Raw genomic sequence first — 17,515 nt, forward strand, 5'->3', positions numbered from 1 at the left:
AAAGAAGTTTAAGGTACGGACTATTTTGATGTCATTTTGGAGCGGAACATACTCCTGTTTCGTAGTGAGACGACACAGGGGCTAGTATGAAAACCAATAAGAATTAGAGATGGTAACTAGGAACATAGTTCGAGTAACGGGCATCTAAAATTGAGAAAAGCTTTTATGGAGATTGGATAAAATTGGGATTGTATAGATTTATCCTGCTTGTTTCTGATTTCGTTTCTTGATACTGACTCCGTTCATTTCGAATTGCTTTGCTGATCAATTGCTGTTTGAAAACGCTTTTAACAGAATGAGAGAAGAGAGAAACTAGCCTAGACATGACAAGAAGATTTCACGCAAAATAGTGAACAAGCTGTGAATTAAGGTAAAGCGATGAAATTATAGTACGAAAAAAATATATAGCAGGACAAGTTTTAACGTACAATTCAAAGAGTTTGCTTTGACTAAACCAAAAAACAAGACCTAAAACGGACTATGTGTGAATTGTGGATCACCATTTACAAAAATAAAAACAGTAAAATTCAAGTGAAATTCACATAGGTGAACAAAAAACCACTAACAAGAAATGGAAACTTGGTTCCAAGAAAAAACTAATCCTAGGAACTAGGAAAGGATTGAGAAAACCACTAAGAAAAAAATCCGCTCCAAAAACCGAAAAAACAGTAAAAATCAAAGTACAATTGCCGCATGCGGTCAAAAACAACTAGTGAGTGAATTTTTATTCAAAGCGCCGTTTTCTCACTCTGCTTTAAAACTAGAGTGAAAAAAATTGACGCCGCAAAACCACTCGGTTTTTCGCTCCACTCCCTGTTTCGGCGTGACCAAAATCACTACTCCAATTGGACTTCAACGATCATGGAAATGTGTAAACAGATCTTAAAAAAGACAGCGCCCCAATACAATTCAAATACTTTGAATTGTAAAGCAATATAGGAGCGCTATAATAGCCTGCTGAGAAGCTGAGGCGGCATTTAAAAAACTATTTAACCAATAATCTTACTCGAGTGATAAAGACCAACATTAAAAAATAAGTGCTAGAGATTTTGTTTCCTCAATTAAAGATAAGTTGTGAGATCTTTAACTAATCTCGGTGGTCCTTTTCTTTTTGCTCACATGGACGTTTGGCCAGGTTCGTTTTTTAAAAATTTCAGTCGTAGTGAAGTTTCGCAACAGCAAAAAAAACTAAGCCGACTAATTGTTTTGACTGGCGGTGGTACAATTCGATTTCAGTGGGCTTCGAGTGGTTGAAGTAGGGTGGTAGTAGCATATGTGTAAGTTATTTATTACAGACTTTTGAAAACATTTCATTTTATAGCAGAAGACTCCACGTAAGTTCGAGGCTTAAGAGAAAAAACTCATTTCCGAGCACTCGAAAGTCTTGAATTGACGACTGAAAAATTGCTCGAAAAGGGAAATTGTTGAAACGAGCAGAGACATGTTTTAGAACACAACAGTTATGGGAAAAATTTTGGTAAACATACAACTAACTTTTGTTACTTTCTTACAACTAACTTTTTGCTTAGCAACAGGTTTTGTAGAAAGGAAAATTGCGCTATTTGATTTACAGCGCTACATACGTTGTCAACCTGTTCACGTTTATTTACCAGGTAAAGTATTTGCGTTTGTTCCTTGTCCGATACATTCTTGATATCGTCTTTGTAATCTTCGTTTTAAGACCTATGTTTCCTTACGTCTTTTCTCATATTAAACGAAAATTGATGATGGATTGAGATTGAACGTCATGTCTCATATTATATTATCCACAGTTTGATTATCAATACAGATCATTACTCAATCTGCAGTAAATTCAATTGGTACATTGATAAGCTTACGTGATTCTGATACACACTTCGTTCTCATTTCTTCTGATCAACTAAAGCAAGCCAAGCGGGTGATTTGAACGTAACCAGAAAAAGTATAAAAATGGCGAGTGGCAACCAAGTTCAATTACCAGCAATCAAGTTTGGAGTTTAACCATAACAGATTTCACACTGAGATTAACTTCATACAATTTAAAATATATTCAAATTGAAATTTTTAATTTACAAATTTTATCCATTAAATCACTGTTGACAATTATTCAAAATTTCTAAGGCCATTAAAATTGGACATTTGTAGATAAATTCAAAATTTAATTCACCGCCCCCACAATACTTTATAAAATATAAATTTAGAGTAAAATTGCAAATTGTATGTAATTTGGTGAGCAAGGTTTCCAATACAAAAATTGATACACTATTTTTATATAAACAATGGAAACCTTTTTGTCAGGGTGCATTGCTATGTATTGTGACCTCACAAGCAATCAAAATTAGCGAATTGAAAGCTAAAAATGAGTAACATATTAAAATCGTTTTAGAAACTGATTTGAAAATTACAAATTTTGATACAAAAATTGTCATCATATGCAAAAGTTAAAACACCGCCGCGGACAAGGGGACTTGGCAACCTAATTATCAAAGTTTATTAATAGACAAGATGAGATTTTTGGTTTATCCAATGAGGCGTGATTCTGATCAAAAGATAGAAAAAAAATAAACAGTACTTCGCAAACAGTACAGCACAGCGCAGCAGTGCGAGAAATTCATCAAAAGTCACTGTCGGATTCCGTAGCATTACATGAACTTAGTCAAGTATCGTTTTAAATCGGCAGTTCGGATTAGAATTTTGTTTTCGAAACATTCTGTGCATTAATCATCATCAGACAAAGTTTTCAGCAATCGGTGTGAAAGTACATGTTACTGCTGTTGTTGTTCAGCGAAGACTGTTTGTCGTAACCACTGTCACCATCCGAGTTGATACCATTCAAATCATCGTCTGGGTTTGGTCCAGGAACAGAGGTAGTTAATACTTTAGGACCCAGAGTAGTTTCGAGATAGTTGATTCTCTCAGACTTCGACCCCCCTCCCGTGCTTCCGTAGCAATCCGAGTCAAAACTGCTTCCCCCAGAAATCACCTCCAAAGCCGCACTTCCGTTTGCCCGACTGTACGCGGTGGGAGGCGGTGGCGCCGACATTGACGAATCGTCAACATTTTCACCTCGAACCAATACTGATGGTTGTGATGTGTTGGAAGACATCGAATGATGCTGCTGATGTGCCTCGCTACCGACTGGGGTTCGATCCCCATTCTGTGACGCACTGTTATCATAACTCTGCTGCGTGGCGTTACGCGGTACTGTCGCCGACAGAAAATTAGAGGGCGACTTGCTGTTGGCGAAACCCGGAGACGCTGGGTTCTGTATGACGTTGGGCAGGAAACTAATCGGTGGGTATCCGACAGTTGGCGGTACTGGAGGCATGAACGCAAGATGACTGGGTAGCAACGCTGGTAGTGACCTCTGTGATGCCGATAGTCTATTCAATTCAGATCCGTCTCCGAGACCTTGCTCAGCTTGTTGGTTTTCCAAAACTGCGGCGTTAGTGGTCGAATCAACATGAGCTGCGACTGCATTGTATATAGCATTGTAAGCACCTAACTCCTCAAATGACGTTGCGGCATTTAGCATCTCTGCTTCTGGGATTGGACTACATGCAATACTGGCTCTGTGAATCGATTGACGTTTAGCCGCAGCTGCTAACGCCGCTGCAGTTGGGTTGCTTGAACCCTTGATAGAACCCTGGCCATCGCCGCTTCCGCTGCCATTTGAGCTTCCCGAATCCACGTCAATAAGACCAGTTGCTTCCAACGCCGCTTTATTGCGTGCAGCTACTTTCTCAGCGAGTGCTAGCTGTTTTGAAATCAACTTTGATATCTCTTCCAGTTTCGAAACTTGGTCCTCAAAATTTGGATTGGTGACGTTTGCAAAGTTTCCTGTTCCATGCTCGGACATTTTATGTGTTGGTTCTGATTTCTCGCTGCTTTGCTGTGGCTCATCACTTTGATTTTTGGTGTCAAGTTTGCTGTTACTGCTAGAAGGCTCTGCTGTTTGGGCTAAAACAAAGTATAAACTTAAGTTAATGAAGTCGGAATCTTTGCATGCGTGGATCTTCTCAAACACCATATAACAAAAATCATTTAGCTTTTCATAACTAGCCCGTCAGAATTAAGCTTATACAAAGCATTCGTTGGCGTTAACTTGAATAAAGAGAAAAACCAAACTGACAAAAACCAATTTTGAAAATTCGAAATACAAGCTCATCAGAAGATTCTTCTTTCACAATCAATTACAATAACCCCATATTGTACAGAAACTGATTTAGAAATGAACTGAATCAAACAGCAAAAATTTGCTTATGAATCAGAATATAGATTCAAAATTATATTCATTTGAAAAGATCCGTAATGCATGCGCAAGTCGGTTAATCTTGCCTACTGCACTGTTAAACTAAGCCGATCATTTTGCGCCAATAATAAATTTGGGTCTTTCCCATTATACCCCCCCCCCAGCTAAGTGGTCAGATAACCTATAACCCCCCAATCATGGTATATATACCATAATGGGAGGCTACAATTTCATGGGGGGCTATAATGGGAAAGACCCATAAATTTTATGTGTTATACTTGATCAATCTAAATGTCCAAGTAAAAGATACGGTACTTTGATCTTCGTTAAAGCATTACGATTATTTATATAGCTTAAACAAGTCGTTTTGCTATCTTGTGTTAATTGGCTTAGTTATTAATCAGCTCAGTTTAATAGTAATGAGAGCCCATTTCTTCTTCAGGCTGAAAGAAATCTTCAGTCTTGTTATTTCATCACCAGCCAAACATACATAATCAACTCAATTTCCACAAGAACGAAATCAACTTAAAAACATAAACCGACAAACGTCGGAAGAATTGCTCTTGAACGACAGGCGAGGCAATTTAATTCAGGGGCTGTAGCCTAGATCAATTTTTCGTTATGGGTGCAAAAAACCAAAATTGAGAAATCAAAGAATGTTCTAGAAGAAAAGCGCGAAATTGTCAAGCAAAAAATTTGCATAAAAAAGACACACACGTTTACAATAATTGCTATGAACTTCGTTCAAGAGCAATTAATCATCAAAAAAAATTACAACAGTTAGATCAACGATATACATAAAATCAAAACTTCCCATTCAGAGCAATAAATGCCAGCAGTGGTTTGTGAATATATCCTCACGAAGGCTTTTCTTACAGGCTTGTTAACATCATAGATAAAGCCTTAATGTATTCAATAAGTTCTAAACAACTATTAAACTTTTTTTAAGAAGATCTATATTCTACACCTTACGGGTCTTTTTAACTGCCTTTTTAATCAAATGCGGTTAACATGGAGTGTTGAAGGCAGAATTCAATGACAATGACGCTAATTTAATGCCTTTTATTCTATCTCTAATTCTTTTAACTCTTTCTCGTTTAACTTTGTACTGCAAGTAAAGTAGCACAATCAGTACAATACCTGTTATTAAAAACACTTATACGATACAGGTATTCGATTCAAAATGGGTGGGGGGGGGGGGGGGGGGGTAAGAGTTATAATGACAATTGTGAGCTGCAGATACTATTCGCCGTAATCGCAAGTGGTTACAATAAGCTAGTGCCGTGATAAAAAAAAATGAGGGAAGTGGAGAGGCGAGGGGAGAGGGGGGTTGAATTAAAGGAAAGTGCTTCTTTTCTTCACGTGTGATCAAAGGTCATGACCTCGGGGAAAGTCGGTGGGTGGTGGCGGGGGTGATTGTGAGGTAGTGGTGTTGACTCTACTCTTGATTCTACTATAATTGCAGTACCTGGTTCTTTTTATTAGTCGTCATAAATGACAGCAGAGAGCAATTTAAGCTATTCCAATTAAGCCGAATTATCATCCGAGTGATCCCAGTCATCATAGATGACACTGAACTGTACTGCAAAGAAAACAATTGACTAAACTCAGTCAGTTTTAGCAACACATGGAAACAGTTAATAATTAATAATGATTGTGCAATTTAGAGGTTTTTCTTTTGAACCAAAATGATCATTTCAATTAGAGAGAAAATGAAACAGTCTTTCGTAGGAATAGTCCCAAAGAAGAAAATTAGTCAAACAGCAGACAATTGCAACCCAGAATTTTTTTTCAAAGCGAACCTTATTTTTTGCAATGATCTTTACTTTTAAACTTCTCAAAACCATATCGCCTTAATTAGACAGTAATGTTAGTCACAATAAGAGCAGGAGCAGAGCGAAATTACAAAGCAGTGACCATCTTCTAGGTACTAAGAATATTGACCGACAGGGGCTTTAGCTGAGAATGAAAAAAAAATTGATACATTTAGTCGACAGTTCTTATTTGATCAAATTTCCATGGTCGATAAATCACTAGTTTGTCGGACCATTGTCTTGGTTGGCGCTCAATTCGGTCGTCCTCTAGGAATGGGGTGCGAACCCAAATAGACGTTCTTTCGTTACGCTAGTTGACAAAAAAGTTCTCTGTATTTCACCGCTTACGAAATGTTGTTTCAAATTGGCTAAAACAGCTCCAAAACTAATCTATTTCCCCACTTTAAGTAAATTGTTGGCTCAATTTCCATTTTTTTTGTCCGCCGGACGCCCTTTCGGCCAACAAACCGTATATCCATTTCCCAGGCTCAAATAACAGAAAAATACTGCTAATATTAAGTTCTCAAAAAAATGTCTACAAAGTCATTTGTTTAAAACAATTGCTTTCACAACAAAATCAGAAGAAAGATACGTAGTCTTAATGGCTCATATTAGAGATATTCCACGAGGTCGCAAAAACGATATCTTATGATACTAATTTGACCGTTAAGTAGCTCTTGAAACGTTTATCGTAGCCGTTTCTCAGTCAGATATTTTTCAAAAGAGATTATTTCAACAACCGGTTTAAATAGCTCATAACTCAGAAGCTCTGTAGATTGAACTGATTGTCAACACCAAGTACCAAGCGCAAACCCCCCCCCCTTTTTATGACTTGTAAAGAAAAGTCACAACTTCGGTCAATAAAGCGTTCCAAAACCTTCTCTAAGAACCAAAACAAGCATTTTACAATTGCACGGGCATTGTGAAATTTGACTAAAAAAGCTATTTCTAAAAAAAACGAATTTTGAACACAATAAGGGAAATTTTGTATCTTCTTGCGACCATTAATAATATTGTCGACAAATTGGACTGTACAATTGTTTGTAAAAATTAAGAATTATAGGACCAGATAAAACTTTGACCACATGCACACATAGAAGTTTATCGTGATAGACAAGCCTTCAAAATAGTACACACCCTCAATCGAAGATACAAAGCAAAAAAACTAACACCGGACAAATTTATCTCAAGATTCAAGTTGGTCTCAGTTGATTTATCTCCGTTGATTCAAGATAATTTATCTCAAATTTTGTTGATTCAAGATAATTTATCTCAAAGTCAAATTTATCTCAGTTGATTAAAGATAATGGAAAAATGAAAAATTTGTTGAATTTATTGACATTTTTCGTGATGTAAATGGACTAGTGCATCAAAATTGACACAATTTTGATCTGATCTTTAAAACAAAGACTTTTTCAATTAGATAGTGCGACTGAGTTCAGATGCTGATGAGAGTGGTTTAGGTAGCAAATGTCCAAGAAAAATCTCTTGAAGACCAACTGGTCAACCAAAAATTGCGTTGAAGAAAACCGACGGTGCCCAAATAATTGGTCCAAAATTTGTTTGATAGCAATTAAATATGAATCTCAGGGATTTTCCTTCCAACACCAAAATTAGAAGAGTATAAAAAATTTACCTTAACATGTAGAAGTATTTCCTAGTTGCGCAAAATCTATGTCACTAGCGGGTCCTATTAATTGATACAAAATTGATACTGCAACAAAAATCCCTACAATGTTATAGAAAATCGAAAACGAAGGAAACAAAATTCAAAACGACTGCAGACCAGAAACCATTAAAACAAGGAATCAGTCATAAAGATTTGGTTATCTTTTGAGTTGGGAGTGGTCAAAAAGCCAAAATGAAGCAGGTTCACAATGAAGCAGTCGAATTAGAAGAGCAGTAGCCAATCGTGATGTGTTGTTAAGTGAAGGACAAACAACATCAAAATTAGCCTCACGCCATTGTGAGAACAGAAAAAGTGTGCCGTTAATACGCACAAAAGTGATTGTTGCTTGAAGATGATATTTCTCGTGAGTTCCAACATAACAACATTAACAATAACAACACATTTTTCCTTCAGAGGCGTTACTAATACTCACGAGTAATTAAACCGTATTTAAAGGGATTATTAGCCGAGGGTTCAAATTGCTGTGGGGGAATCATTTGTCGAATCGAGTCGACATTATTATCATTGTCTTCATCGTCATCATCATCTTCGTGATCATCAGCAGTATTATATACAGACTCGTCCATTCCAGGAAAACTGGAACGTTTCAGGAGTGACGTCATTTTGCTATTAGCAGATGACGTCATAGAGTGATTGTTGGAGGAGTGCGAGAATGGACCGGCGGAGGGCGGAATTCTACCCTGTGGATAAGACAGGCGGTGACCTGTTAATTCCACAACAAACAATATCTTTCATGTTCTAGCCAAGTTCTAGCCTCAGGACTCTTTCTACCCGAATTACAGAATGTCACAAGGTCAATGAGACAAGGTCATTATTCAAAGTGTTCGGACCTCATCACATACATTACTAGGCATTTTACGAGGCAAAAAAGTAGAATAGGAAATTTTACGATAGACCATACTGAAATTTTTCGAAAGGCGAAGCGATCAAACAAAATTGCCAATAAATTAATTTTTTACTGGCCTAACAAATGCCCCATATTTTATGCAATTTATGACGATCAGGTAGCATTTGATGACAATGTGATTATAAATATCAATTTTTATCTTTGTATTTATAACTATGAATGCATAATTTTCACCAGAATTATCAAAAAAAAAAATTGACAAACTGGCAAATCATTATTTCTTTTGCAGTGGTATTAAAAAATAACCATTCATCGCTGACCGAAATCTAAAATTTTGTCACATCATCGTTGACAATTTACTCTCACTTCAGTCATTCAAAGATTTGTCATCGCTGACCGAAATCTAAAATTTTGTCACATCATCGTTGACATTTTACTCTCACTTCAGTCATTCAAAGATTTGTTCTTTTCGCAATCCAGAGACCATGTTGAACTTTCGTCATTTTGGTACACATTACATTATTTATGGCTACACCATTAAACTATCTGATCGCAATACTTTTCCGCTTACAAATTGGACCAAATTTTCTCGCAACAAAGTTTAAAGCACACTCACACTGCGACTGATCTCATAAATCAGTCAGTCTAGTCTGAGAATCAAAGCGCTCAATTAGCTTCAAAGTAATTCTTTGAGGCGGTCGTGGATAGTACGTTTACTTTTCAGATCTAATTTAGTGGAAACTTTTCCTTCGCCTCATTAGACGTGGCCAGGCTAATAAGACTAGGGCCAATCTGTACCACCTGAATGACTCTTTCTATTCATGCTTAGGAGGTTCAAATGGGTTCTTGAAAGTTTGCTTTCCAAAGTTAACTCATTGTTACATTTCAGGTCAAAATGTGAAAAGAATTTAGTTCAACACATTTTTCTGCGGATCAGTTTTATTTTACGATCCAAAAACATACCCGGCAGATCGCCGGAAAATAGCCGCCGTTGATTCCCATAACCAATATTGGGATTGAAAGAAGAGGAAAAACTAATGAAAAAAAATTATTTTTGCACACAAAGAAGTTTAAGGTACGAACTATTTTGATGTCATTTTGGAGCGGAACATACTCCTGTTTCGTAGTGAGACGACACAGGGGCTAGTATGAATACCAATAAGAATTAGAGATGGTAACTAAGAGCATAGCTCGATTAACGTGCATCTAAAATTGGGCTTTATGGTTTTATCCCATTTCTATTTCTGAATTCGTTTTTTATAGTGATTCTGTTCATTTTGAATTGCTTTGCTGAGCAACAACTGCCCAAAAACACTTTCAGCAGAATGAGAGAAGAGTGAATCTATGCTAGAGAAGTCAAATAGATTTGACGAAAAATGTTGAACAAGTTGTGAACAAAGGTAAAGCGAAAAACTTTTTGTACGGCGAAGTTAAAAAAACATAGCAGGACAAGTCCTGAAATACAATCAAAAGAAGTGAATGAAAACTTAGAACTACCGTACCTGACCAACAGATCAACTGAAAATGGGAAATTTAGATGAAGTTTCTTAATTTCGCAATTATTAAATGATAAAATCTGTCCAGTAACACATCTGCACTACCTAAAAAAGTTTCATTGGCCAATATAATCGATAAACGAAAAAAAAAACGTAGATGGCAGATTGCCAAAAATAGCCGCAACAGCTTCAAAAAACTTATTGCTGCTTCTATTAGCTGCCCACAAGTACACATCAATTAGAATGACCTTATCTCTTTGAACGAAAGTGAAAAAATCAATTTCTAGTGAGGAAACCATTTTTGAGCGAATGAACAACAAATTGCTCCATTAAGAGCAAAAACTGATGTCACGCACGCAATTCAAATGAAATTGCATGAATAAAAGAACAAAAAGCAGATTTGAAGTGGTTGCGACGTCATATGGTAGTAACAAAAATCTTGACGAAATAAAAAAAACCAAGAGAAGGCCAATAATCGCCCCAGCTATCGCTGTGCGGCTAATAAAAAGTTTAAAAACAATTCCAACTTTTAATGATATGTTGCTATAAATTGTGACCATAATTTCTTAAGAACTATTTCATTGTCTCGAGAGGCTATCAAGTAACCTAAATTCAAACCCTAAAAAGTTTCGTTGGCTCAAAGATTGATGAAACAGGCATCAATGAAACTTCTATTGGATAGGACGTTTTCCGGGAGCAAAAAGTCTAAACGATTACTTCAAACACGCACGTGCACAATATAAAATGCCGAAAGCGGGCAGTGCCAGAAGCCAAAATTCCAGAAATTGCTATATAAATAGCCAGAAGTTATCTTTCATTGACTTTCATTTTAAAATGTGAAAGCTTTGGACTTTGATTTAAGAAAGACTACATGACTCTGCGACTAATACTATTAATACTCTGCGACTGATATACTAACAAAATTAAGCACCATTTCCAAAGAAGTCCCGAAAACGGAGTCCACCAGATGCAACATCAACTGATTTGCCATGCACAAATTGCTTATAACGAATTTACACTTCAAAAACATGATCGATTAACGTTTCCATTGTTATTAAACATCTGGATTCTTGTCTGGTCTTAGCTTTTATCTTCCAGGAGGTCTGCTCTTCCCCGAGTCCTCTGCTGTAGTCTGCGTATCGCTTCGTGTGTCTGGCAAAATTTGAGATTTCGCTCCACTTTTTGCATACTTTGAACTGTTTGTTTCCGTTTCGTTCTGGTTCGCCTTCACAGGTCTTCTCGGGGTTCTTTCTTGTTAAGGCCGTTGTATACACTTTCTCACAGGACTGACATGGGAACTTCTTGTTTTGCTGTCGATGCATTTCCTTCTCGTGAATTCCCAGTCCTGCTGTTTTGCAGAGCTTCCCGCAGTGTTGGCAGACCAGAGACTTCTTCTGCACTTCTTTGTTTCTGCTTGTGGGGCTTTCTTTGTCGGCGTCCTTGTGGTTTGCCATGCCATGTTAACACACTGCCAGGTGTTGCATCCTGTCGCTCGCCTATTTTCTCCATTCCTGTCTGTGGCTAGGGGGTCGAGGATTTTTGCATCAAAGCCTGCCTCCCAGAGAAGTTTGTTCCAGTACTGTGGTGTGTCAATAGGGAGGAAACCATTCAAGTTGAGGTAGCCATCCTAGAGCGGCTATTTTTGTGGGTCGCTCGTCTGGAAGCCGAATGACATATGCAATTCTTCGGAGATGGCGATGTTCAATCTCCTACCTTAGCGTTTTTATTTTTAGTTGGTTTCTTACATCTTGCAGATTGTTCTTGGTTCTTTCCATGGTGATCAGCGGTGCTGTAGCGGTATATTCGGTCAATCTATTGTTGCATCTTCTTGATTTCCGTGTTCAGCCATGTCCTTGTCGCTGCGTCATGACCGATTAACATTGCCATTGTTATTAGAAATCTGGAGCTCGGTTCAAACCAGTATCAGAGGCATCATCATCGTTGTGTGCTATTATGTAATTTTAATTGTAAAGAGTCATGTATTGCTATAGAGCTTATCACTCAACTTGTATAACTAAGGACAATTATATTGAGAACCCATGGATGACTTGTTAAAAGCAACCAATTGCTGCGCCATTGAGAATTAGAGTGCTTTAAATTTAGAAAAATCAACAAATCGTGTGTAAAATAGTCAGAGTCAGCTAGTTGTAACTACAAAAAATGGTCACCAGAAATTGCTTAAAAATCTTGGTACTGAAGACTACGTAAAACATCAATTTATAACGAATGCATGCTCGTAAAACGGTGGTTCGTGAAATTTACATCACGTAATCACTCAAATTATTGAAAGCGGTTTTATTACCAACTTATTAAATGAATTAAGAGTCATCGTGAAATTAAAAACAAATGGTTATAGCAAACAAAATCTGTAGATTGACGGAATAGCTGCGTGCCGTATATAAATACAGATATAAGTTGAAAAAATGTTGATGTTGCTCAAAAAGCTATGTAGAAAACATTTAGCAATAAATTAATCAAACTTGTTAAACTTCACGCCACTGTTTCATTATGGACCTTTATTAAACACATATTTGTTGGCCTTGTGTGTTCAGGAAGCGACTCGAAGCGTCGGACGCGCAGAAAAACCTAACTTGCAGCCACAACGGTTACCTTAAAACAGTAACTCTTTACTTCCTCAGATGTTAAAAAGTTTGGTCAAATTTACACTGCTGTCATAGTAAAAGCATGAGGCAAATAATATTATTAGAAACTAAATTTTTGAAGAAAAGTATGGGAAGACGAATATAGGGAAAATATGGGAGACTAAATATTTGAAGAAAATTAGGACCCAAGAAAACACACCTTTTTCGTTGTAAGTCACAGCAAATGAGAAAACATTTTTTTTCTCCCTTTTTTCAAATATCATAGACAAAATGGGTTTAAACTGTTGCTGAGATAAACCAATCATGAAAAGACAAAATCAAACACAATCGAAATTTTAAAAAATCAAGACCGAGGCAGAAAGAATATCTGCAGCTGATAATCAGTCAAAAGTTTTGAAAACGAAATTTCAGCTAAATATCAGTGCAGCATAATGTTAAACTACATCAATTGCAAACCAAAAAACGAAAATCTAATAGAAAGGCTGAAATCATTAATTTTTTTATCCGAATGAGAAACCGAGATTGAAATAAGTTCAGGTTTTAAAAGAATGCTAGAATGATACATGCTGGAAAATGGAAAATGGAGACTTTCAAAGAGGATTGATTAGTTCCTGTTTTTTGAAAATTAATAACGAAATTGAAAAAAACTGAAGTATAAAACAAATGCATTCTACTATTTGGCATTTGAGTCTTACAGAAACTTAAGATCCATCCTGCTCTAAGGGAAAAAATGTAGAAAAAACTTTTTTAATACGGTATTTACGCAAAAATTCACCAAATTTCCAAGCCTCAACATTAAAAATTCAGTTAATAAAAAAACATTAATGCACATTAAAAACTTTTCCAGAACATAAAATCCAAAACTAAAAAATTAAACATAGCCGGCATATTGCCCAAAATTAGCCGCCGTTGACGAGCTGGATGCACATCGGCATTAAAACAGAAAAAAGAGATAAATTGAACGAGTTTTTTCCATATGATTTCAGTGTCAAAAAGTGTTCTTCTAATTCGGCGTGCAGTTTTAGTTGCATTCTAAAACAATATTTAATTCAGCTTCTAAACTGAAAGCCAATAGGCTTAATACCAATGTCAGCTAGCAAACACTCTAAAGAACTTTGATAACCTAAATCTCAAAGATTTAATGACCTGCCTTTACCAGTATATCCCGTCTCTTTTGACCTTGACTGTATTCACTATCTTGCGTAAGTCATTGAGTGAATGGATTTAAAAACCATTCAGTTGAAACAGTGAGTGAGATAAGCCAGAAGTAAAACGTGAAAGTCGTGACTTATATAAAACGGAAAACGTGATCAAAAGGTAATGCGTATTTAAAAAAGGAGAGCGTCTAAAAATAGCCGTTGAGAGGCCGACGGCGGCTATTAAAAAAGAAAAGAAACAATTCGGCCAAACTTTTTTTCTGTTTTTCTGTGTCAAAAAGCCTTCTAAATTGGCACGCAATTTCAGTTAGATTCTAAAACTATACTAATTTCGAGCTTCTAAACCGAAAGCTGATAAGTTTAATACCAGTATCAGTTAGCAAACAAGATCTTTGATAACCTAATGCACTATGACTTACTGATCCGTTCTTATCGGTTTATCCCGTCTCTTTTGATTTTGCTCTTTTGACATTGACCGTATTTACCACATTACGTAATTGAATGCGTGAAAGAATTTAAAATCCATTCAAATGAAACAGTGAGTGAAGTACGTCAGAATTCAAACGTGAAAATTGCAACTTAAGTAAAACATGATCGAAAGGTGAAGCAAAAATTAAAAAAGGAGAGCGCTTAAGTAATAGCCGTTGAGGGGCGGCTAAAAAAAACTACGAAAGATTGGACGAAAACTGCCACAACCGGATCAGCATGTCTACAATTTATAAAATCTTAGCTAGAGGCATCCAATACATGGATTATTAAAAAAAATCAGATGACTGATTTTCGAAGAGAAAGTCCGCTCAAGGAACCGAAAATGAAGAAATAAATGGCAAAAGCCAAAAATTAACAAAAACCATTGAGAAATATGTGCCGATTTTATATATGTGAGAAATATGTGCCGAAATATGTGCGAAAATTTTGCATAAAGACACACACGTTTACAATAATTGCTATGAACTTCGTCCAAGAGCAATTAATAAGATAGACAGATTGACCAGACTCTAATACTCAAGAATTAGGGCATATTTGTTTGACACTACTTGGATGCACGCTATTTCATTAGTAAACGTTCATAAAATTTAAAGTTCATTAAGTGATTTCAGAAGTCATTTTTTGAGTGAGGTAAGTCACGCAATTGACCTGAAAGCAGAACAAATGACGCCACGCCACTGCAAAGCATTAGAAGTCACTGAAGTAACTGAAAAAGTCTATTCCAAGAAGTTAGGTCGTAAGAATCATTGATGTAGACGACGAATTAAGAAAAAACCACAATGTCCCCAATAATAGCCGCTATCGCTTCGCGGCTATTAAAAATATCACAAGGACGGCACAGACCATATAAATACCCCCTTAATTTGAGCAAATGCGACTACCGCATTTATTTTCGTGATCCAAAATATTCTGTATAAAAGAGCAGGCATGTTCCAGCATCTCAGTTTATTATATTCTAACGTTCCGAACTCCTCAACGCATGACTCAGCATGCTTATCAGGAAGGATGACTTGGCAGATTTTTTTTTTTACCTCAGATGGCCCAAAACATCATCAATAAAACGCCAGCATGTTACAAGAAAAGGGATAATAAGAGCATATGACCTGTTATTTTAATACCATTTGTCAACTAAAGAAAGAAGGCAACTCAGTGTAAGGTAGTATAAAAGAGAGACAGAATTTTTGATGAAGAGATTTTGCAGTTGTTAAGGCTGAAGAGGACACATACAAGTTGGGATTAGCTGGGATGTCGGTGTATGTGCGCGTTGTTTATTGTTTGTTTGTGTTTATGTTTACTTGCTCCACTCACCTGTCCAGAGAGGGCGTGGATATTGTCAACAATCTTTCAATAGCCACAAACAGTAACTAATCATTACACATAGAAGGGAGGAGTAAGTGGTATCTAAACTTGTTCTCTTATCCGTGGACAGCAACACGAAGCGGTAAGGTGAAGGATGGGTAATGAAATATTTTAGGAAAACTGTCTCTTCAATAAAATCTACATTCAATAGCCGACTTGGGAACATATCTAGTATGTATCGATGGCGGTCCGGTGTTCGATTATCCGATAGTGTCTAAAGTAAAGGAGCAACCTATCATCTATAAAAAAAATTTTAATGATCGGACCCCGACCAACATAACCGACTAAATTTGAAGAATTGCTCTCGAACCACACGTGGGAGCTCGAATCTATTGCAGCCTGCTTCAAGGGGGCAGGAGGGGGGAGTAATTTACTGAGAGGGTCTTTAAATGGCGTCATTAGAGGTTGTTATGTATCACTATAGCCCCTAATAAAATTTAAAGTGAAACATACCCGGCAGATTGCCGGAAAATAGCCGCCGTTGATTCCAATAAGCATGATTGGGATTGAACGAATAGAATATATTGAAAAAAAAAGATTTTTGTACAAAAATATTTTTTAAGTCCGATTTATTTTGATGGCATTTCGTAGTCGAACATACTTCTGTTTCTTAGAGAGAGGCTACAGGGGCTACTATCAACACCAATAAGCATTAGAGGTGGTAACTAAGACTTATAGGAACGACGTTCAAATAGCGGGCATCTAAAATTGGGCTTTATGGGTTTATCCCGTTTCTATTTCTGACTTTTTTATACCGACTCTGTTCATTTTGAATTGCTTTGCTTAGCAACTGATGTTCAAATTCACTTTTAGCAGAATGAGAGAAGAGAGAAACTAGCCTAGAGAAGTCAAAAAGATTTCACGCAAAATGTCGAAACATACCCGGCAGATTGCCGGAAAATAGCCGCCGTTGATTCCAATAAGCATGACTGGGATTGAAATAACAGAAGATATTGAAAAAAAAAGATTTTCGTACAAAAACATTTTTTTAAGTCCGATTTATTTTGATGGCATTTCGTAGTTGAACATACTTCTGTTTCTTAGAGAGAGGCTACAGGGGCTACTATCAATAACAATAAGCATTAGAGAGAGGTAACTAATACTTATAGGACCGACGTTCAAATAGCGGGCATCTAAAATTGGGCTTTATGGGTTTATCCCGTTTCTATTTCTGACTTCAATTTTTTATACTGACTGTTCATTTTGAATTGCTTTGCTGAGCAACTGATGTTCAAAATCACTTTTAGCAGAATGAGAGAAGAGAGAAACTAGCCTAGAGAAGTCAAAAAGATTTCACGCAAAATGTTGAAAAGGCGGCAAAATGAGGTAAAGCGAAACATTTTTTTATTCGACGAAGTAAAAAAAAAAAAAAATAGGAGCGCTATAATAGCCGGCTGAGAAGATGAGGGCGGCTATTAAAAAGCAGCAAAATGGTAAAGCGAAAAAAAAGTTTGACGAAGTAAAAAAACATAGCAGGACAAGTCCTGACGTACAATTCAAAGAATTTTCATTGACTAAACAGAAACCTAGACCGAGAACAGACTATAAATGGATTGGGAAAACCATTTACAAAAAAATCCGATCCAAAAAATCGAAAAAACAGTAAAAATCAGAGTGAAATTGCCGCATGTGAACAAAAAACCACTACCGAGAAACCGAATTTTTGTTCAAATACCGTTTTCGCACTCTACTTTAAAATTAGAGCGAAAAAAATTCACGCCGCAAAACCACTTGCTTTTTCGATCATTTCCTGTTTCGGCGTGACCAAAATCACCACTCCAATTTGACTTCAAAAATCATGAAAATGTGTGAACAGATCTTAAAAAAAA

At 36.6% G+C, this 17,515-nt stretch overlaps 1 protein-coding gene across 6 annotated transcripts in view; it reads right to left on the reverse strand.

Moving 5' to 3' along the window:
• Positions 1-1,937: 1,937 nt before the first annotated feature.
• Positions 1,938-17,515, reverse strand: part of LOC142339617 (uncharacterized) — a 111,081-nt gene continuing 95,503 nt past the window's right edge. For 5 of the 6 annotated variants that reach the window (XM_075389784.1, XM_075389782.1, XM_075389783.1 and 2 more), the window contains 2 exons: positions 8,148-8,438; positions 1,938-3,939 (listed from right to left, as the gene is read on the reverse strand). In XM_075389784.1, coding sequence (XP_075245899.1) covers positions 2,720-3,939; positions 8,148-8,438 — 1,511 coding nt within the window. In that variant the 3' untranslated portion in view covers positions 1,938-2,719. The remainder of the gene's footprint in view (positions 3,940-8,147; positions 8,439-17,515) is intronic. The other variant, XM_075389785.1, reaches the window with a different exon arrangement.

Source organism: Convolutriloba macropyga, chromosome 5 (genome assembly GCF_964194025.1).
Source record: "Convolutriloba macropyga chromosome 5, txConMacr16.3, whole genome shotgun sequence".
Lineage (NCBI taxonomy): Eukaryota > Metazoa > Xenacoelomorpha > Acoela > Convolutidae > Convolutriloba > Convolutriloba macropyga.